This window comes from Thermobia domestica, chromosome 13 (genome assembly GCF_964235325.1).
Source record: "Thermobia domestica chromosome 13, izTheDome1.hap1.1, whole genome shotgun sequence".
Taxonomy (NCBI): domain Eukaryota; kingdom Metazoa; phylum Arthropoda; class Insecta; order Zygentoma; family Lepismatidae; genus Thermobia; species Thermobia domestica.
In genome coordinates, this window is record NC_137466.1 from 132184341 (window position 1) to 132209096 (window position 24756).

The 24756-nt window shown below is 36.2% G+C and overlaps 1 protein-coding gene across 4 annotated transcripts in view; it reads right to left on the minus strand.

Annotated features, from left to right (window-relative positions):
• Positions 1–603: 603 nt before the first annotated feature.
• Positions 604–24756, minus strand: part of LOC145668513 (uncharacterized) — a 46183-nt gene continuing 22030 nt past the window's right edge. For 3 of the 4 annotated variants that reach the window (XM_081736482.1, XM_081736485.1, XM_081736484.1), the window contains exons 3-6: positions 23426–23556; positions 20146–20288; positions 15088–15291; positions 604–1641 (exon numbers count right to left, since the gene is read on the minus strand). In XM_081736482.1, coding sequence (XP_081592608.1) covers positions 1551–1641; positions 15088–15291; positions 20146–20288; positions 23426–23556 — 569 coding nt within the window. In that variant the 3' untranslated portion in view covers positions 604–1550. The remainder of the gene's footprint in view (positions 1642–15087; positions 15292–20145; positions 20289–23425; positions 23557–24756) is intronic. The other variant, XM_081736483.1, reaches the window with a different exon arrangement.

The following is a 24756-nucleotide window of genomic DNA, read 5'->3' on the forward strand; positions in this document are numbered from 1 at the left end:
GTCGCAACTTTCTTCTCCAAATCTGGCCATGTTGCAACTCTTCCACTTGAAGAACAAAGGACTTGTACTGCTCATTGGTACACCACTGTTTGTCTAGCAAAAGTGTTCCAGAAGCTTCGGGAACGGCGTCCAAAAACTGGATTGCATGGGATCCTGCTTCATCATAACAACGCGACCGCACACACGGCCATCATAATAATTCAGTTTTTAGAATCTACGTAGGTCAAACTTATGACTCATCCGCCGTATAGCCCTGACCTGGCCCCGTGATTTTTTTCTGTTCCCCAGGATCAAAGATCGCATGCGTGGGAAGAGATTTTGCAGCCCTGAAGAAGCTGTAGTGGCTTACGAGAATAAACTTTCAACACTTGAAGAAAACAACTGGCAACACTGCTTCCAAAAGTGGTTTTCGAGAATCCAAAAGTGTGTACAGTGTAATGGTGTTCGAGAATCCAAAAGTGTGTACAGTGTAATGGTGAATACTTTGAGAAAATGTAAGTGTTAAATTGATTTTAAGTACGTAAGTTATTTCACATCTCAAAACTTTCGTAGTGACCCTCGTATTACTGACAAAGGAGAACATTTCAAAATAAAACAATATACTAAAAGCTCAAATATCTCTCTTTATGTATATAGATAATATATATATTTATATATATAATCTTTTTAGTTTACAGCACAATTCAGTCATTTACAACAGTGTGGCACAAACGAATGATCTACAACTATCACTTCGCATTGCCAAGTGGGAACACTTAGTGCGAGAAAAAGGAGATTACAGTGAATAATTTGCGTAACGGGCTAGAACTTCAGAGATCTGAGTATATCGCATCAAGTACTGATTAATTTGAAATTACCTGTGCCACACATTTTTCTCTTTTTAACTTTTTTAATAATTCTTTTTAGAGAAATATCAATTATTCTTTTATCGTTTAAGCCAGCTTTACAAACGAAGTGAAATACAAGTTAACAATTTCCCACATCCCATTTCCCCGATCATCACAGGTCTATAGTTTCAGGTAAAATTACATAGTTTGAATATCTGGCTTCACATCAATTCAAATTTTTAAAGAACAAAATATTCTAATTTTCAAAAAAAGACAAACAAGATTAACTCACAATTTAACGTCAGCTGCACTGGTAAAATATCAACTGTTTGTGAATTCATTACTGGAAGTAACATATTATTGTCTTACAACGCTCTCTCATTTTCACCTTTGACTCACTGCATTCATTTGTGTACTTCTATAACTCTTTTAACTCTCAATAAATGTACATTCCAGGATGGAATTTAAAAAAAAAGAGTTCGCCAAGAGTACCTACAATAAAAGTAGGAACAACTTTTAAATTTTTTTAAAAGGATTGTTCGAACGTTATCACAAGGGAATTTGTACCTGAATAATTGTTTCAATTATGTTTTACCTTGCCACTTTAGTTCCACACAACGATCAATCACCACCTCACATAGTTAACACTACACGTCATGCTACTAATAGCATATGTCAATACTTGACACTCATGCCAATACTCCGTTGGAGATGATTTCTCTTCTATCTCTTATTATCGTGTCTTCGTTTTGTGGCGTTGGTGTTACTACCCGATGTTTTCGGTCGAGAAGCTAACCATGGTAAAGAAAATTCACTGTAAAATAGAAGAAGAAAAATTACAAATCAAAAGCTACTACTAAATTTCGAAGGCGGATCAATAAGTAACGCACTAATCTCGAACATGAAATAAAATAGAAAAAAAGTACTAAGAAGTTCACACTGCAGTGGAAGTTGTTTGATCAGATGTACCTTTAGCGGCAGAAGTATGAACTGAATAGACTGCAGGTGTATTAGACTTTTCTTTCCCTTTCCTTTCAGGAAACGGAGGAGTCAAAAGGACAAAGCCCGAGTGAAGTTCATAGAGAAACGGTGTGTGTAGGAAAAACTTCATGGATCGTAGCAACATCTCCAGGTGGTACAATCCGCGGCAAAAAAAAACCCTGCAACATGAGCATATAAGTTTATTGCGAAATGACGAAGTCCTTTGCTCCAAAATAAGTGTGCACGGGAGGAGGCCGAGGTTTATCCTGGCGTGATCCATTCCACTTAGACGTTATGTTCATTCCCTGTGCTGTTAGGCATAGCTTCACAATAAACTTACATCCTCATGTTGCAGGTTTTTTGCCGCGAATTGTACAAATTCTCCTTGTCGGCTTGCCACGTTCAGTAATAGCATCACGTGAACAGAGTATTACGGTCATTGACGAGGGCATTCATAATGACCAGTGAATCCATCTTCGAACACTGTCGAACATATTTAACATTTCGTATGAACAATCAAGAAGTTCTTGGCCAGCCAATATTACAATTCCGATGACGAAGTCAAATCGGTTGTGTACAGATGGCTACACCACCAAAAAATGGATTTCTATGAACGTGGTATTTTGAAACTTGGGCCAAGATGAGAGAAATGTGTTGATAAAACTTGACGGCCGAGCCTACTTACTGATGCGTTACCTATTACACTTTCTTCTACACAAACTGCTGTGTGCTACTTAATGATCCGCCTACATATCTCTAATGAAGAAAAACTTTTCACCATCAAATACCACCAATTTCCACGTATTATTTTCAGGTGCGCAAAAAGAAGCGGTAATTGCCAACAGACAACAGCATGTTTTCCCTATCTTATAATGTACGTTTGACGAAAATATAACATTAAGTGAACAAAATTATATTACTAATCTTACAGTGTCAGTGTGTTTCAGCGAGGATATCTTCGAAAGCTGTAGCTCCTTTTATCCTCAGTCGCTCTAAGTGCAAAAAACGATTAACTGAGAAAAAAAAAAAAAAAAAGCTGAACAGTTAAACTCATACATATATCATAATTAAGATTAAATAAAACGTAAATTGGATGTGCTGACTAACATACAATCCTTTAGTCACATCAGTTTAAAAAAAAAAAAAAAAAAAAAAGCCTCAGATGGTTTCTACTTCTATAGTTCATTTTAATATTCACATTTAAATTGAAATCAAGCAGTGTCGGGTCTAGTGACTACTCAGATGACTACTGGGACACACTACACGGAATGGGTAGTACGACCTCCCCCTAGCGTCAGGACAGTTACCTGACAAAGAAAAGTAGCGGAAAACGGTCAAAGAAACCTGCAGCAACAGCAATTGGACTACCAAATGCTTTGATCACATATTTCCCATTTCAAATCGCCAACTAGTCTGCTTACGACATTAAGGGCTTCGTGATTAGTTTACACGGTATAATCCATTTTATCTATTTTAACTATGTCATTTCAGTCATTCCTAAGAGAAATATGCTTTAAACTATTACAATGAAGAAACTGGAACTCTTAAACATCTAATTTTTTGATGCAAATTATTTAGTTTCAAACGTATAGATAATTATACTAGTTATTGCAACGTAACTTGGCATATGCATTACGTATTGGCCACAGTATTTTTCAAGGCAGATTATATTCGGGTACCTGTAACCGGGACCGCTCCAGGGGGAGCCAAATTAAAAAAGGGAAATTTTCCTATTTATTCCAAATTTCCTTTTTTCGTACATTATGAACAAATGCATATGGTACTATTTGAAAGCTTGTTTCATTCGTTAAAAAAAGACGTATTATAATACTCCATAGACGTATCATAATACTCCAATAAACATTACTGTGTTTGAAAACTTTTTATTTTATGTATTCTACTTTTTTCCCCTCAAATATGGTATAGTCAAACAGGACAGAAATATTTTTTTCCTTGTAACTATATTTGATATTGTAATTAAACTTCCCATACGCATTACGTATAAACAGTAGTATTTTCAACAGATTGTATTAGGATACATTTTCCTAATTTGCCCCGAATTTCCGTTCTTTCGTAAGTAATGCACATATGCGCATACCATTTGAAACTTGCTTTATTCTGAAGAGAATGACGTATCAATCATGATACTCGGACGAATAGAACTGAAGCAGTAACTGCTTTCCTCAAAGTCAACCTTTTCCTCAAAAAATGCGAGAATCTAAAAGGGTTAACTGGATTTTAAAAAATGTCTTTTTTTGTAAAGAAAAAACTGAAATGGACCTTTTTTTTATTTTATTTCTAGTTGCGAATTTCCCGATCTTCTTAATGCAAACAACTATATTTCGTTTTTGTGTGTGTTACTATCGAAGTGCAATGTTGAGAAAATGTAGTAATACCTTTTTTAAAGTGAAGCGTTTGTAGTGTCTTTGATTCATATTATGGCATTTAAAAAAAAAAATAAAATAAAGAGTCTGATTTGTACATTTGTAAATATCATAAGAGATGATTTTGTTTCCTTTTCTAACAAGGAAATGAAGGGAGAATTGATATCGAGTTGGAACGTTGTGCATACATCAATCGAAAGTACTAACGATGCTGATTAAGAATCTGTAATAAAAAGTTTCCACATAAATGTATTCAAGGAGTTATGTCGATTTGTCACTTTTCACATTTTGCGAGATTTTGTTATTTTGAAATTAGTTAAGTAGGTGAAAACAAAACGATGAACTCAACTCACAGAGCTTGCTACCTTCTAAAGCTAATCATCTATGTGAAATGCATAGTGAGAAAGCATCATAAGCCATATTGCACGCATAATAAAATCCCTGTGTGGTACTGCCATCTATGCGGTAAAGTGCGCAACAACTTCTATTCTCCCATGCCTAGCTTCGGACTGTAAACACATGCGAACAGTTGTCAATGTGCTCTCGCCGAGGTAACAAGGTGCTTGTTTTGATGTGTACTCAAATGTTGTTCATTTGTTACGTCAATGTGCAAAATGCCGCAAATGAATATTGCCAACGTCTTGGCAATTGTAACTGAACAAGTCAGCGACTATATCCAGCGGAATCAGATCAAATCTGCTGAACAAACGTCAAGTGAAATTGACTTCGCATCCGCCATTAGTGACATGATTGTTGAAGGCTGTGAAAAAGGCGATGTCATTTGAGAAACTGGTTTTGACAGACTTTCTCGTGATTGACGGTGATACACCAGTGGCACATTTACATACATCACGAAGGAGCTATTCGATTTTGGATGAAGACCCTGATTATGAACCATCGACATCAGCAGTTCGTCCGAAAAATTCAGACACTCGGAAATATACAGACGACGAGATGTGGATGGTTCTTGATTGTGCATGGACACCGCGAGGCAAATGCAGAAAAATCACTGCCATCCGTAAGAAACACACTTGGATACCAGATTGACCTGTCATTCGTGCGTGGAAAAGGCAATTCGCATCTGGTGGCAACAGAGAATTGAAGCTGAAGAAAATAATCCACGACACGTTTGCCGATTTCAACGCAACTGGTGCGGCTGGGCATCCAATTCACGACGATGACATACGAATCTGGGCGATGAAAAATGCAGCCAAACTTGATTTCGCCCATTCGTTCGAGGCTTCGTCTTGGTGGGTACAGCAGTTTAAGAATTACCAGCCGCCGAATCACGAGTCGCGTGACGAAGCCCTGCTTCGAAGATCAGGAGCTTTTGAAAACGAAAGCAGACAAATTTGCGACCCGCATGAGCAACACAATCAATGAAAAACGCATCGCTGCCGCAAACGTTTTGAACGCCGATCAGAGTGGTGTTCAATATGAAATGACAGGAAATCGCACTCTGGCGTTCAAAGAACAAGATAGAGTTGAAAAAGTTGTGCAGTCAACAAATGCTACAATCCACTCTTTCACTATGTTGCCAATAGTTGCGATGAGTGGAGTTGTTATAACCGCCACCAGGTTATAGAAGTATTTTTTGTGGACGCCCTGTATATTTCGTGAAGACAGTGATTATTATTTTCGATTTATACTTTATTCTGCAACGCATATAAGTTCTTTCTTTGGTGGGAATTGTTTCTTTCCCACACAATTGGACAAAGAAGTCTTTCATCATTTTTTCATATATATATTTAAAACATTGATTTTGCTGAGAACATTTCAGTTAGTGACTAACCATTTCAGTGTTTCTCCCTGACTCGTTATATGCACAGTATATATTCTGCAGTTATTTGGAACTGAATTAAGTGCTTTCTTTAATCGCTTATGGAAACATTACAATAGATTAGAGAAATACGGGCTGACCAGATGTCCCAGTAGCCGAAGTGGCACCAACTGTGTTGTTTCGTAGCCCGTTATCTGTACTTTCTCACGCCAGAGTTATCGCAGTGTCTAGTGCATTATGGGCAGTTGACTAAAATTAACATAAATTGTTTTCCGTATTCTGTTTGTATGTGCATACAGGTGAGTAACTGAGTAATTTTTGAAATGAACTGCCAACACTATTCCGTTGACCATTGCAACCCGTAGCTTGAGCTTGGACGCTCGAGGAGTTTGACTACAGGTTTGGAAGATGCAACCACGCATCTCGCGTTAAACTTCAAACATAAGTTGTGTTAAGGGGCACAAGCTATTTAGCCGATGAAGGACGATTACTTACGGCTAGCCCCAATCAGTGAAATCCTAGGTCCTCAGACCTTGTGCGTTTAAAAAGTTATATTCGCGCCCTCCAATATCAGAATTCAACTGTGAAGACCTTCTTTTCGTTTATTTACTCAAGATTTACTTTTACGCTGCAGGACTTTTCAGCGTAACAACTGGGTTCATCGTGGGACAATCCAGACAACTTTTCCCCAGTGCGAATCCCCCAAGTGTGTTCATGGTGTGAGCAAAGTATTTCTAGTGATACCTGAATTACAATCATATATATATAGAAAGGGCTATATCTCCCGAATAGGGCAAAACGTAATTTCAGCGGCAAAATTTATTAGTGTCCAGTGTTGTATTCATTTCTCTTCGTTATTTTTTTTTTCAAAATAGTGTTCCAATAAATAAGTATAGTGTCAATTAATCCAGTGTGTTTTCGTTGTGTGTATGAGTGATGTTTGTGTGTGTTATGGTCTGGATGACCGTCTGATCGTCCGTGAGGTTTTCGAGACGAGACACCCGAACCTCTCGGCGCCTAATGCTCATCTCATTATTGAGACCGACGAGCTTTGTGGGAAACAGTTTGTAACCTTTCTTGGAGAGGTCTTCGTCGTCCTGTCCAGGTAAGTTAAAGTATCAGGAGTATACTTATTGGTAATACCACGAGCCGAGGACAGCGAACAGAACTACTGACGGTTACATATAAATGACGCCCGAACTACCGACCCGAATCGAGACCGTTGGTGCTCGAATACTTATAAGATTAATATTTTAATATACCATTTCTTTTTCAGCTCAGTACCAGGAATTTAAAAAAAAAAAAAAAAAAAAAAAGTTTCTCTTTCAGGTGATTTTAATAATGTTTTGTGATAGCATATTTTATTCTAATTGTATGTTTTAAGCTTTATCTTGTTCAAGATGGCATATAACGAAGCAGATTTGTTTACTAAGATAGCTTCAGTTTTTCAAAAGCATTTAGATAGGTTAGAAGGAAAGCTAGATCAAAATAATGAAAAAATTGAGAGATACATAAAGGAAAGTAAAGTTGATTTTAAAGAGAGCTGTGTTGAGTTTAAAGAGAATTGTGCTCGCTTGAAAGAGAATCTCGTTGAGTCAAAGAGTGGATTAGGTCAGAAGGTAGACGCTTTACGGGATGTGTTTCGTGAAAATAGTCAGCAAATAAATACAGAAAACAAAGCACCGGAATGTGAACCCCAGTTACAGTCAGATGTTCCTACTGGATACGAAACACCGGAATTTGAGCCTCAGTTAGTGACTGATATTCCTAGTGTAAATAAAACATTGGAATTGGAACCTGAGCTAGACACTAACATTCCTAATGAAAAGGAAACGCAGGGATTTGAACTCCAACCAGAGACAGGTAGTCTAAACCAACCTCGTAACAAATCTGGCAACGATTTTATCTATTCAGAATCTAGTGACGCTGCTTGTAGTAGAAGTAGTGAAATCCACGAACATGTGAGTGTAGACGACAGAAGTCGTAAGCGCACAACAACAGCCGTCACAAACCACAGAGGGAAAAGGCGCAAACGAGGTTATAGTTATTGTAATAAGCAAAGATACCAAGACCATATGTTAAACAATACAAAATTTAAAGGGAATCAGAACCAAGAGCGCACACGAAAGAATAACAGATACAAAAGAAGTCGTAAATCACGGCCACGTAACTCGAGTTATCACATACTAGACAGGAACCGCAATTTGTGTGACATTAAACATAGATTTGTACATAGAGGTAACCATCGTAGAAATAGACGAACAAACCGTAATTATCAAAGCAGAAACAGTAATCATAGGAAAAGAAGAAAAAAAAAAAAGAGGGGCAACCAAGACTTTGTGTGTTGATACAAATTTTTCTTTCAGAAAAGCGACGCATTTCTAAGCGATAAACATGTATTCATTTTCTTTCTTTTGCTTTTAGTTTTTGATAGAACACCTGGATACGAAAAGAAGAATTACGCATTTCTTTTAATGCTCCTTTTTGCTTCCAGCTTTTAACTGTTCGGCAATGAGCAGATAACACGTTTTTCTTTCTTTATTTTGATAAGATAGTCGCTGCATTCTCGACCACCTGTGCTTATGGTTACGAATGACGAACGACACACAGCTGATTCTTTTCCGCTTTTGGTCTTTACTCCGTGTCGCGCCTCACAATTGAATACTAATGTTGCAAACCTTATCACTGACTTACTATTAGTTTAATGTCATTAATTTTTTCTTGTTTTCATTTCAGATGTTTGAATTTAGATCTTTTAGTAAATAATTAACGTATCACATACGTAGGGAAATTGCATTTATCCAAAAGCAATTTGAACTAGTAGCGCAGTTCCGTATCTCAGCCAGTGGGAAGATGTTTTGGCGTTCTAATATATATTTTTATTGTGTTAAAAAAAAATCTTTTAGGATCCCTTCCCACTTTCGAAATTCATAAATATGCTATTAAATGTTATTTACAATTAATGTTTAGTTTTCTTTTTAGAATTAAAAAACAAGGAATGTATGGAGATGCCCACGATAAGAAAATTTTTAGTTCTTAATTATATATGCTGTATATTTGTATATTTGTCATTGAAACTTAGTATGTAATCTCATGCGTAGAATATGAAACTTTACACTTATAATCAATGTTAGATTTCTTTTTAGTGTTAATCTTAGATTTTCTACTTTCAGTAATCCATAATTATGTGTATTCTTAGGTTAAATATTTTTTCAGCATATGTTATTGTCTAGTAATATCCCAGTGAATATCTTAGTGTTTATGAATCGTAACTATATTGTGTATTTGTATGCTAATATGTTATAATGTTTGGTTTTACGTTAATTCTGAGAAAGTTATATTTTAGTCACAGTATGTCCCAAAACTATTTGGAATTTTTTTAGTAAAATTGTTATTGTTATGGAGGATTTTTTAAATCAACATGGCCAAAGGTTTTGGAATATAAACCTTTAGGTTTCAGCCATAACAAACAGTATGGTTTCCTTCAGAAATCAACATGGCCCATTATTTATGAGGTTTCAGCCGTCTTACAGATATCGATATAGATCCCGAAAAATAAACCTATTTTCTTTCTTTCCATCAGCATGAAGCCATAATGTTTTATGAAAAATTACTTTTTCAATTATTTCGTATGCTCGATGACTTTGAATTTTAATGCGTTAATAATACCAGTTTAAATATTTTGTAGCGAAGATGCCTAAGAAAGTTTAACTGTCGTGAAATTACATAACCGTTTTGTAGGGAATTTAATCTTGATGTTTCAGATCGACCAGAAAGTTGTAATGTCGTTGACTATATTTTTGTTTGTATTCCATGTTTTTCTTTTCACAGGTCTCATGTATTTTGTCTTTCAGAGACATATTTTACGATGCTACGAGAGCATTTGTATTTTGTGTGTTTACACATTTTTTCTAGGTGGAAGACGTATGTTATGTTCCAGGGAACATACGTGTATTTTACTGAATATTAGTGTCGATATTTCAGTTATGTATAGAAACATTTTGTAAGTGCCTATGGTTGCAGGCCTACGCACGTTTCTAGTCTTGCCTCGCAGGTGTCGATGGCATATTTTGTGTGTAAGTACGTGTAGTATTACACATTTTCCCACCTATGGTTTTGGTCAATTCACGGCATAATGACCATTTATTTTCAGGAATGTTTGGACTAGTGAGTCAACTTCCTTGATTCAGACCTTCGAAAAACTTGGATCAATATTGAATAGTTTTCAACACTTTATTAATAAATTTTTTGCAGATAATACCCATTTATTCTGGTAACCCTACAATGTTTACGTTTATGGAAGTGAACAACGACCATTATTCTAGGCCTAAGCTAATAATAACTTTGTTTCAGAATAAAATCATTTGTTGTATTGAGCATTATCGAACTAAAGTCTCGACGAGCAGATGGCATTTGATCTTATGGCGTGCCGAATTTCCTTCATACATGTCAACGAAATCACGATCTTTTTCTTTGATATGCAGAATCATGCTTATTTCTTGGAATTACTATAAACGTCAATTTTGACACTTAAGTTTATTTTTTTTATTTTGAAAAACGATTTTTCGTTCTTTTCTGCCAAACAACACGAGGCACAGTTAAAAAAAAAAAAAAAAAAAAAAGGGACATACAGGTGAAAATCTTATTTTGTTTATATATTGTCAGTTTATCATGTGTTTATATTTCCATTCATTTTACTTTTTTAATGATTTTCATATTTTTTCAAATATATTATAGTGATATCGAAACTTTAATAATAATTTTAATATTTTAGTATCTTTAACATGTTTTGCTATTTGCTTATTCATTCATATTTTGATATTTTAAATACAGATATCAGTATATTTACTAATTTTTGTTGAGATAGTTGATAATTCTTCAAGTCGATGTTTTCATGAATAGTTATCGTGTGTGTATATTTATCTCATATTATACAAATGAAGTGATCGAAACGGAACACTTAAACATTTTACGAAAAGAATTTATTAGTGTTAAAAAAAAAAAAGAAGCATTTAAATAGCCCTATAACGTATTTACTTCATATTATATCAAATAAAGTGATCGAAACGGAACACTTAGACATTTTACAAAAAGTATTTATGTGTTTTTTTTTTTTTTTAAAAAAGTAAGAATTAAATAGCCCTATAAACGCTTTCTGCGAACTTTAAAAAAAAAAAAAAAAAAAAAGTTATCATACAGGTGTTATAACCGTACTTCGCTTCTCACACCAGTGTTAAAAAAAAAAAAAAAAAAAAAATCTCCCCTTCTTACCTCATCAACTCATCGTTGGAGAATCATGGAGGATACTCACACAGGAAGACAGCATGGTTTCAACATGTGAAGTAACGGAAGATAAGGAAACCCAACTGCACCAATTGTTCAAGAGGATCTTATTACTTCATGGAACATTTGGATTGGACATTGCTCATGCAGGAACCTCATCATGTTGTAGTGAGTGAACAAGTTACTTAATTATTTTAAATAGCCCTTTTTCAGGTGAAAAACCATTCATCGTTCATACACGTAAGTCTCACACCATATGACAGTGTTGCCAACTAACTTATTTTAAATTTTCAGGTGAAAAACCTAATTTTATTCATACTTCGTCAGACGGCCAAGGGTTCTCAACCTGTCTACGTGTGCACTTAACAGGTCGTTCCACTTTCGGACACCAATCTATAACCGCCACCAGGTTATAGAAGTATTTTTTGTGGACGCCCTGTATATTTCGTGAAGACAGTGATTATTATTTTCGATTTATACTTTATTCTGCAACGCATATAAGTTCTTTCTTTGGTGGGAATTGTTTCTTTCCCACACAATTGGACAAAGAAGTCTTTCATCATTTTTTCATATATATATTTAAAACATTGATTTTGCTGAGAACATTTCAGTTAGTGACTAACCATTTCAGTGTTTCTCCCTGACTCGTTATATGCACAGTATATATTCTGCAGTTATTTGGAACTGAATTAAGTGCTTTCTTTAATCGCTTATGGAAACATTACAATAGATTAGAGAAATACGGGCTGACCAGATGTCCCAGTAGCCGAAGTGGCACCAACTGTGTTGTTTCGTAGCCCGTTATCTGTACTTTCTCACGCCAGAGTTATCGCAGTGTCTAGTGCATTATGGGCAGTTGACTAAAATTAACATAAATTGTTTTCCGTATTCTGTTTGTATGTGCATACAGGTGAGTAACTGAGTAATTTTTGAAATGAACTGCCAACACTATTCCGTTGACCATTGCAACCCGTAGCTTGAGCTTGGACGCTCGAGGAGTTTGACTACAGGTTTGGAAGATGCAACCACGCATCTCGCGTTAAACTTCAAACATAAGTTGTGTTAAGGGGCACAAGCTATTTAGCCGATGAAGGACGATTACTTACGGCTAGCCCCAATCAGTGAAATCCTAGGTCCTCAGACCTTGTGCGTTTAAAAAGTTATATTCGCGCCCTCCAATATCAGAATTCAACTGTGAAGACCTTCTTTTCGTTTATTTACTCAAGATTTACTTTTACGCTGCAGGACTTTTCAGCGTAACAACTGGGTTCATCGTGGGACAATCCAGACAACTTTTCCCCAGTGCGAATCCCCCAAGTGTGTTCATGGTGTGAGCAAAGTATTTCTAGTGATACCTGAATTACAATCATATATATATAGAAAGGGCTATATCTCCCGAATAGGGCAAAACGTAATTTCAGCGGCAAAATTTATTAGTGTCCAGTGTTGTATTCATTTCTCTTCGTTATTTTTTTTTTCAAAATAGTGTTCCAATAAATAAGTATAGTGTCAATTAATCCAGTGTGTTTTCGTTGTGTGTATGAGTGATGTTTGTGTGTGTTATGGTCTGGATGACCGTCTGATCGTCCGTGAGGTTTTCGAGACGAGACACCCGAACCTCTCGGCGCCTAATGCTCATCTCATTATTGAGACCGACGAGCTTTGTGGGAAACAGTTTGTAACCTTTCTTGGAGAGGTCTTCGTCGTCCTGTCCAGGTAAGTTAAAGTATCAGGAGTATACTTATTGGTAATACCACGAGCCGAGGACAGCGAACAGAACTACTGACGGTTACATTGTTCATGACAAAATGATGGTAACACTCCAAGAGTCTAGCGGAAAATCTGGGCCAAGGGTGTGGGAAACAATGATCAAACCCGAAAATCTAGTGCTTGATGCATCGAAAAGTGGCATCATGACAAATGACGGCTGCGACAAGTTTGTTAAAGACTTACTGTCTGCAGCGATTTCACCGAACGAAGAAAATATCGTTCTACTTGACCATTGGGGTCCGTTTACAGACTACACGCGAATTGCCCCTTGTTTGCCAAATGGCGCAATGGTGAAGATTGAGAATATCCCGAAAAACTGCACGCGATTCTGTCAGCCGTTAGACGTTTATGGGTTTGGTGTTTGGAAACATTATTTGAAGAAACTTGAACACTATGTGAAACTCGAACTTAACGGGTATAAAATACTTCAACGAGACCAGCGCATTATATTTGCTTCGATTCTACACAATCAGATTAATTCGCCAAGATACACTGGGTTGTATCAATATGTATTTATTAAAGCTGGTTATAAGACTGGTGAATATCCTGCTTTTGATTCGCCATGCAAATTTGGTTTCAGGTTTGATGTCTGTCGCCAACTGTAAGCATTGTGAGAAATTTGCGAGAATCCGTTGCTCTTGGTGCGAAGACATTTTTTGCTTGAACCATTTTCTTGTTGATAACCCTGAGTATGTGCTGAAATATCATTACTGCACATCTTATGTCAACTAATACATTTGATTCTGTTATGCTCCAAACGTTATGTTTCCTCAAATATGAGTAACGAAAACATTTCCAAACGATTTCTAGTGCGTGAATTAGTCGTTTGTATGAGTTTGGTAGCTATTGGAATTGAAATAACGTGAAAAAGTACGAAAACTGTGAAAAGTGAAATCGACATAACTCCTTCAATACATTTATGTGGAAACTTTTTATTACAGATTCTTAATCAGCATCATTAGTGCTTTCGATTGATGTATGCACAACGTTCCAACTCGATATCAATTCTCCCTTCATTCCCTTGTAACTGATTTTTTTAAGTGAATAATTTTCGATTAGTAATTGACACATGGAAAAAGCCATTTTATTATTTGTTTGTATTAATACACGAGTATGTACTTCAAAAACAAAGGGAACGTAGTTAAATTATTTTTTGTGCCAGATTACAGTTGAACAACGTTACAGCTAATTTGAGCGAGCGGAAACTAAATTCGTTATTCATGATTTTTTTTTTTAAATTGTATTCTATTCTGGAGATCTCATTCCAATAAATACATATTTAAAGCAAATTCTGAAACTAGATGTGTACTAGGAAACACGGTTTAAGAAATTATAATTACATTAAGGCTATCATTTCAATCCAACTTTCGAAGTATATTTTTGGAGGTGAATATCTTGGAATTTTGTTGTTTTACCCACTAAAACCTAGTGCTTTCTTTTATTCTGGACAGAAAGGGGGACGGAGGAGATGAAAATTCCAATAGCCCTGGTTATCACTCACTTGTTTGACTGGTAAATAAAGAATTTTTATTATTTTCATCGTTACAAATAGTCTGTTTCCCTTTTCACGGATTACTAAAGGAGACAGCACTAGCTTTCTTACAATTTTCACCAGGATTTTTCTTCTGTTACTACATTAAAAAAGTGTATTCTTTCTTATAACAGAAAGAAGTTAGTATTACTTCTTTCGAGTTTCACACACAGCTCTTATTAGTTCCAATTGGATTATTGCGATACTAGTTATTTTTCGACACAGTTAATCAAGATAAAATGAAGATTTTGCACACAGTACCGTATCAAAGAGCGCCATTAACGATATACACATTTACAGACCAAAAATACTTCCAAAGATCTTCCCATCTCTTCTACGATTAGATCTCTGTATCACACGTACATTTGATACTCATATAAGTTTATCTCATTATCCTGCATTGGTTCATCTATCACTGGGTTATGACATAATAATTTGCATTAAAAGTACTTCTCAGAACAACAGATAACATATATACAACGACGAATCCTGAAAACGTGGAATGAAACCTAAAATCGTGTTTCCACCTACCTGCTTTGGAATTTCGTAATGGGTAAACCAAAAGCAGCTACAGGCACTGAATCTGCTACTTCCAAGAGGTAAGCATCATCAGCATCTGGCCATAATGAACTCAACGGCTCTTCTTCTCGACGTGAATGCCCACGTCCTCTTTGGCTCTGTCGTTGTCTCAGCTTCTCATACTGACGCTGCTCCCGGATTCTCTGAATGTCCCACCTTTAACAGATGCAGTTACAGGTTAGAAATCATTTCAAGATTATACATATTCCTAAACTCTACGTAGGAAATGACATTTTCAACTAACAATTTCAATACAAAACTAACTTAAGTATTTCTTTTGTACGTATGTCCAGAATTTCGAAATTTCTGACGATCATCAAATTAAAATTTAAAGATAATGAAGAAATCTATGAATAGCTTGGGGACCATTATCTAGATTAGCGTAGTGATTAACGCAAGACAGAGCCTACATTCCCGGTCCAGTCGATTTACAAAAATCAGTTGTTGCCTGCATGTCTCACATGTGTAAGCGAACTCATCTGTTGATACAGCCACTCGATTTAATGGGATGCATAGAATGTGAAGAGATTCAAATTAGTGTAGTTTTAATACTTTTCTTCGACTAATTACGCCATTACCGAGTGATATAGAAGAGGTGAAACAAGTGAGCCTTTAAAGCAAAAGCTTCTTTACTCATTTTCCACAAGTAGAAGCTTTGCTTGGTGTATAATTAAACACAAACAATTTGCTGAGCAAAACAATATATTCACATTTAAAAACTACATACGTATGACAGTTTCGCCAATTAACACTTTGGCTTCATCAGACTTGAAGCCAAAGTCTTAGTTGGCGAAACTGCCACACGTGTGTAATTTTTTAATTGTGAATATATTGTTTTGCTCAGCAAATAGTTTGTTTGTGTTTAATTCTTTAATCATTACTAACCAGCTATATAAAATATGGCTTAGTGTTCATGAAGAAGAAAATTTAGGTACAAAGGAAATTTACTGGAAGAAAAGTAATGCAATTAAGAAGGGCATAATCAACGAGACGTAGCTTCAGAGACAATGTGATCTTTCTGAAAAGATATGTGCTAAAGGTAATGACCTTTTGCTGAAACGTTCATCTTTAGATAATTTGGGGAGGTAGTTTCTAATCATTTGTTGATGTTTATTTAAAAACCGCAACTGGGTTTGCTCAAGCAAGACGAAACACTGACCCCGTGAGAGAAGATACGTAGCTAATCAAGATGATTGGATAACGTAGTAAGAGGACGAACACTGTACACCTGAGACCTACGTTCGATCTTCGGCCCAGCTGCGCTTTTTCACTCTGATATTCTTTACTGGTTTAACGTTCTACGATTACTCACCGAGTTAAGGGAGACAGTGATGACGAGGTGGATGATAATGGTAAAATGATAAAGTGAGGAGAAACTGGAGAGCACTGAACACCGAGAAAACCTACGCAAAGTGTTTGTCCATCACAAAGTTGACTTGGCGCGAGCTGGGGTCAAACCAGGGAACAGACGCACCAACGGTGAACGCTCTACCATTTAGCCATTGCGATCCATCAATGTAATCTATGTATAGCAAATATCAGATTAAAAAGAAAGTCAGAAGCTCTAATTTCTCAAAAAATACGTTTTAATATTTGATTAAGTTAACTTGCCAATTCTATGACCACTTATACTGAATATTTCAAAGCCGCATTTAACATAATTTTTGAAGTCTAGTTGAGCACAACTTTGCTGTCCATCAATAGACGACTTCCAAATGCTAGCTTTAAGCATAAATGGAATAGAATGAGAAGACATTTATTCGAACTGTGAATTTTCCATAACTTTTATGCCAAATTTATGGAAATTAATAAATTTAAGTGCTGAACTTTATTTATTTCTGCTATTACCCGATAAAAATGTATTTAATTAAACGAATTTTGTGGAAAACTTATGTGTGTGTATTTTTATATAGGAAAATAAATATATACAGTGCTAATATGAAGCGTACCTTAGCTCCCAGTGCTAATATGAGCTAAATATGCCTCTTCAAAATATTGCAAAAGGAAATGAAAAAAAAAAAAATGAAATATTGAAGTCTTACATCCCACGGTTATACCGGCTAGGCTAAAAGTGACGGTGATGATGAGAAATGACTGAAATGGTGGAATGAAAAAAGTGGGAGAAAACGGGAAAACCCCAAGGAAACCCACGCACACGGTGTTTGTTCATCACAAAGTTCACTTGGCGCGAGCTGGCAGCGAACCAAGGATCCCATGCACCAGAGGTGAACGTTCTACCAGTGAGCCACTGCGGCCCCCTGCAAAAGGAAATTGAGGAGCAGGTTAAACTACCGGTAATCACTAACCTGCCTCACTTGTTACGACTCTTGCTATTCAAACTGAAAATACGTGCGCTATAAACGAGTCTTGAACAATTTCTAATAATCTGCCTTATTTTTTAAAACATCTCTTCTACACATTTTACAGCTAGTTCTCATGAAATTGAACATATGAATACACATCTGGTCAAATAATGAATACACATCTTTAACGATAATGATGTTTTATTATACTACATTTTACTGTAACATCCCCATCCAGTTTTTACATCCCCATTCGCTATACATCATGTTCCCAAGTTTTTTGACAAAGAAATGAATAAAGGTTCAAAATGCTGTAACAGCGAGTATACAACTGTGCATTATATTAGAAAAGCAAATTCCAGTGTAACTCATTAAAATGAGCGTTCAGTTTCCAGTCCATCTACCTTTTGTTTTTACTTGCTATAAACAAACAAGAATACTGTCTATTTAAAGATTTATGTTAACGCATTTTTAATCAAATTTTTAAAAAGTTAATCCGCTAATTGCGTATCTGCCAAAGAATTTGAATTTTAGTGCATTCTAATGGTTCCATATTCAACAATTTATTATATTACTAAATATTATTTAATTTTGCACATGAGTTTAGGATGAATTCCATAAATTACATCAAGAAAAGAAGTACAGCTGTAGAGAGACTCGTGTTGTTAGAATCTATTGCACTGTTAACACTGAGTATCCACGGAAGAACTATAGAATCGTCAAACTTCTTTTCTACATAACCAACTAGTTTAAGAAAGAGGTCCCATAAAAATTTTCAACCCTTGCTCTAAAAGTGTCAAATATGTTTACACTTTCATGTGGGTGAGTTCATTTCATAAACAAGTTTACAGCATAAGTGGCGAAACCGTCGAAGGAAACTCATTGTAACAGAGCAATCAACGGAGTCTGTGCTTTCATTCATCTTTTTAATAAGAATGTCACTAATTTTAGAAAAATCTTACGTTTAAAATAATATAATTTTAAAAGTCGACCTGGACAATTAACTACTTCAAATTACTACTATAGCCAAAACCGAAATTGCGTTTCATCTGAGAACATTTAATAACAGTAAGAACTTAAAACTAAAGTCAATATGACACATAAAAGAGGACATACAACTAAAATATGAAGACGATAATGTATTATGAATTTCTAGTTGAAATTCTGTTGTACACTAGACATATCTGATAATAATAGAATAAAGATCTAATGGCAGGGTATAAGGACGTCAGAATCTGAATCAATTTAATGGAGCTTTCACCAATATCTCCAGTAGTTATCTCACAAGTTACAGACTATCTACCATCACGCTTGCAATTCGTGGAGCTTTTTAAGAGCTCGATTTGATTCCTAGCAGGAGCTCATGATTCGAATCCTACGTTAAACTTCGCTGCTGAAAGGGACGCTAAACTAAAATCAAAGCCAAATCTAAGCTTTGAATTCATGGAACATTCATTAAAGGTGGAGCAAATTGTGAAAAAATCTATTATTACATGCGGAAGTTACTATTATTCCATGTTATTTCTTAATCGTTGTACGAAATTTTACATATAGGAGTTTCTTGCTTCAAAGAACATATAAATATATCCTATACTTTACAAATTCAATACGGCGGACGCAGGGAGAGTGGGATTGTATGTTGTTTCAACCGCTGAATATAAAGAAATAGGCCTTGGTACATGAGAACTACTTAATACACTAAAGCTAGACATATTTACTTGCATGATTTTTGATAAACGGGTAGGGGAAGAAGGCGATTTTCTTTGTTGTTATATACAGTGATGCGCTCAGCTACGTGGAAGCTTCAGATAATTCCTCTAACGACAGGCAACAAAAAAGTATTGTATCAATATACGTGGAACAGATCGTTTCGGAGATATAAAAGATGAATCATACGATACAACACACGCTGCAGGATAGGAAAGTACGGGGGCGAACAGATAATTTTTGAGCCTGAGAAAGACACTGACATATTGGAAACAGTGAAAAAATCATCAACGCCCCGAGGTGCAGCTAAAAGGGCAGGTGGAATAATGATAACCATCAACAGGAGCAACATATAATTACTGCAACCTGGAGAATGGCACACGTCTCTCGGGAGGAGGCAAGGACATGGTTCCTCTTAACTACGATCTGCTCCAGAGACAGGCTCAAAAACGACGCATCATGGATGCATGGACATGTTAGCGTTGTTTGAAGTTGCTGCAGCCTCGAACGGATGCCTTCCTCCAGATCGTGAACATTCCCGACAGGTGACAAATAGACTAGAGCTCTGAGATGTCTTTTAAGGTAAGCGCCCTGCTGTCGCACCATATTCAGTAACATCCTGTGTATCTTAAAGGAAGATGTCGTATAGAGTTTTTTGTTGCCTGACTATATAGGAACCACCTACTTAAATTTGGACATACTTCACTGCATCACCCTGAACATAGAGGCATGAAATTTTGAAGACTGTTCGTACATAGAATAAGAGTGTGGGAAGAAAGAAAGAAAAAAAAAAAAAAACCTTATGATCACATATCTTTAGAATGATTCGACAATAAAATTAGGAAATTAGTATGTGACCATTTTCCTATATATTTCTAGTTTTGTGTGAATCATTAGACTGAAGGGCAACTAGAGTTCTGGAACTTCAGCACACTAAACTCATTACAAAAAAACATCATTTAAGCTAATACAAAATAAAATAAAGAAGAAAAATGTTAACCTTTTTCTCCTCCTCTCGTCAATTTCAAGTCTTTGATGTCTTTTATTAAAAACTTCATCGTCTAAATTTTCTGTTCCTTCCATGGAGTAACAACTAGAATACACTTTTAATCGCCAGCTGGGAACCTGTAAAACAGCATAAGACTATGATCAAATAACATACAGTCATTTTAACCGTTAGTATCACTGCAAATTAAACCAACTCCATTTTAATCATACCAATACTGAAGCAACTCAACGTAGTTTATCTTTCCCATCAGTAATTTATTTCAAATTCCGCAATCCTGAAATATTCACCGATTTCAAGAATTGACATTTGGGTGAGGACAGAAGTAATGGAAAGTATTTAATGGCACGTAAATATAAATAAAGACAAGTAGAAATTTGCTTGAGGTAAAGATAACATTATTTTGGATTATACACACAATACGCTTGCCTAATACGTCACAATCTTTATTTATGTTAAAACCATTTCAACAGTCCTTTTCCCAACTCAGGATTAAATTTGGAGAAAGGTAATTTAGGTAGAAACAAATAAACAATTAATAGTTTGCAAAGAACACAAATCATACAATCGTATCTCTAAAAACAGAATTACACAAAAATTTAGCATCATAGGTACGTACACTGTACAGCACGTAGTGATATCTACGATACTCCACACTAGAATTAAAAAGTAAGTTTTCCACCAATCCATCTTTGGAGCATATGATATGGCAACTCCTATGATTCAACACGCACCACAAAGTTGTGTTTGTTGACAGTGAAACTTGTAAATAGAACAAGTACATATAATATTCTACTTTCTTGCTTTCCAGTGAGTAATATTTGCTATATATGCGGAACAATTTCATGCAATATATAGTAATTTCTGAACAGAACAGTATCCAAATTTCACAGTTAAAGTGGTAAACAAAATATATAGAGCAAGAAGGGATTGAACAAGACGTTTTGACTGGAAAAAGACTGAAGAGACTGTCAAAACTGTTTCGCAATAGATTAAGGACTGTAGCACATCAGGTAACCTTCTTTATTTTGTAACTGCAGCATGCGTCAGTTGCGTACTCTGACTTACCTTTAATTCTTCACGTAATTGCAGGAGCAAAAATTATGTAGCCAGTAAAATTACAAGGTAGCTAAAAAAAGTTCCTGCCGTTATAGAGCAGTGATAAAGAGCAATAAAGTGGACGGTACGTACCTTTCGGTTTCGAAGCAATCTCCATCAGTATCCACCACCTATTGTCAACGTTCCTGCAGCACAATATCCTGGTGATAAAGCTCGGCGGTCGTGGATGCGAAGTAGTCCTTGTGTGCGTTCCGCAGGTCTCCCTCATTTGCGAAGGGTCTTCCACACAGGTGGTTGTCGAGGGAATGAAACAGGCGATAATATGTTGAAACAAGGTCCGGTGAATATGGTGCATGGTATAGTGTCTTCCAGCCAAGTTGCTGAAGGATCTCCCGGGTCCTCTTTGCGACATGCCACTTGCCATTGTCGTGCAGGAAGAGTACACTCTTGCGATTCACCAATGCTAGCTCCTTCTGCCGCAATGCACATGCACCATTTGCAACTGCTGAAAATAGAGGTCAGCAGTGATGGCTTTACCAGGTTGTAGAAGCTTATAATGCAAGGTTCCTTGTTGGCTGCCGACAGTGTGTGCGGTACCCACTTGCTTAACTTGTTTGACTTCCCTATCCCACGCAAGTGCAGTCCGACTGCTTCAGCGGAAACATGGAACCTTCCAGCAAATTCATTACATGTTAGACCATGGTCCTCTTCGGTGGCTGCTTTCAGGGCCTCGTCATCCAACACATGTGGTCGTCCACTTCAAGGCTCACATGTCCCGAACGGAATTTCTGGAACCAATGCCTGGCGATGCGTTCGTTCACGACACTCTCCTCAAATGTCTGGCATATGCGGCGACTTGATGCAGTAGCTGAGAGGCCCGCCGTAAAGTCATACAACCAACACACGCGAACAAGCTGCTTCGACACCTTCATTTCTCTTTGACACTGGACGAACTATGACTACTGTGTGTGCGCAGCTTGACTGTATTACTGAAGGTCGATGGTCAGACTAACTTCCTATCGCTTGGCAGACACATGCGTCATCTCCTTTCCTCTCTGTGAGTGCATGATTAATGGGATGTCAAAAATGGTAAGAACTTGTTTGGTTACCTTGTATCTGAGCAACGTTAATTGCATTCCAAACGGAAAGCGTCATGGAGTCCAAACGAAGAGTTGCTTCAACATATAAAGAGCACTATACACGCCGAATTTTTACTACATATGGCTATATTCGATTTTCTAAAAATTGAAAACCGAAAATGTCATAAAATGTGAACAGCAGTAATATCTACTGTTTATATAGTGTTTGTGTAGATAGAGAAATTTTGCAAAACAAACTAATTTATAAAATATCCCCTACCAAATAACCGGGTAAAGCTGTACTTAAAATTCCCTAACTTTTGAAATGAAATGAAATATTTAAGTTTTACGTCCCACAGTTATGCCGGCTAGCTAAAGGAGGCGGTGATGAGAAATGAATGAAACAGTGGAATAAAGAAAGTGGGAGGAAACGGGAGAACCCCGAGAATCAATGTACGGTGTTTGTCCACCACAAAGGTCACTTGGAGCGAGCTGACATCGAACTTCGCTAACTTTTCTAGGGCAATTTTGCGAGTAAACTGGATTTCCTAATTTTCAAGTTTTCTAGATCGATGGAAACCCTGCATCGGTGCTGAAAAGGGACGTAAAACTCCAAACTAATTAAATACGTCCGAAATTTTAAATGAGTATTAAAAGAAACTTATTCAATTCTTGTTATTGATTAGTAAATATCCTTGATTTGAGTATCAATTCTTCATATATTCTTTGGAAATAAACTATTCTAATCATTCAAGACAACTTATGAATAAATAAATAAAATTGGCTGTCTTCAATTGAAGCCCAGGATACTTATAAAAAGAACTACATTGAAAGCAGATAAGTTTCCATATGAAACCCAATATTCCGTTTTCCAATAACACTTGTTAAGAACACATTAAGCCAAATGTTTATAGCAGCCTCAGAATTATTTGCCATATATTTTCTGACGTAGACCTAGAAAAGCTAATATACTTAATACAAATTAAATAATAATCATACTTAATTAGTGATGTTAAATAAATAGAACGCTGGGTTCTGAAGGCTAAAAATAGCTTTTCTGGCAAAACAACTACAAAGTACACGCAACTTCCACATTACTACAATTAATTACTCTTTTAATAACTCATTAAACATACCTCTACCTCTTCATGAGGAGGCGGCGTGTCGGTACCTCCAAAATTTGAACCTTCTCCTACAGGAGTATAATATAAGGTAGTAGTTGTAAGCAATGAGTCTTTCTTCAAGCCTCGAAGAGCTCTCTGATTACCTAAAATAACAACAAATACACATAATGCATTTAGTAACACGTTACTGAGCTAAAACCAGTTATTTATGGCACGATATATACCAATCAAAAGACTTAAATATCAGAATAGGGCATCTCTACCAGCGATGAAAACTGTTATAATTAAAGACCGGAATTAATGGCAAAATGCCGTAAATGACACATATTCCAATTTTCATATTTTCAGGAACAATTGAATTTCACAATTCAGAAACAATTTGCCATCTTTTCTTGCACCGGTCTTTATCCACACATGAATGACAGCATCCTAAATATCTAGCTCGCTTTTATCTTGTCAAGCGATCGCAGTGTCTTGATAACTGCAGTATATTACTATCAGAATGTGGTAAGTGGAGGAGGAGGAGGAGGAATGCTAGTGCGTCTTCAGTTCTTGGAATTCTGAATGATAGAAATAAATGGAGGTGCTTCAAGAGCTATAGGCAAATATAGGCAATTACTGTACGTCGCTGACGTGCATGACATAGCTGCTGTTGGTATTCACTTCAGTGTTTCAAGATGCCGACAGTACGCCTTTCTAGGAAAGATGAAAAAAAAAAATCAGAGTATGGGTGTAGTGTGTTTACAACAGATAATTTTGTACTGTTTCGTGTATTATGTGACTCTGTGGTTTCCACTTTTTTTTTTTTTTTTTTTCACACACACATCATATAAGCACTGCAAAACACAAATCTGCAAGGACAAGCCAATCAGCTGGTGAAAAGGTTGAAGATCATCTTGGAACATTCATGAATTGTGTCTTGCTACCAACAGGTTTGCTCATGATCTGTGTAAAGCTCTGATTAATGCGGACATCCCTTTATGGAAGTTTGAAAATGTTTCCCTTAGAAACTTTGTTGAGAAATATACAAAACAAAAAGTCTGAGAAAGACTTACAGTAATAGCATGTACAACAGAACTATTGACTGTATCAGTAAAATGTTAGTTGACAAAAATATATGAATTTCAATTGATTAAACATGCGACATTCTAGATCGTTCCATTACTAATGTTATAACTGCAACTTTGGAAAGGGAAGGTGGCACACAAACCTATTTGTCTGTATCAGAAGTTCTTGAGATTTCTTTTTAATTACACAAGATCACTGATATTCTGTGGCCAGAATGCGTGTCACACGATAGAATTCTTCCTTTTATTACAGACGGATCTACATATATGAAAAGC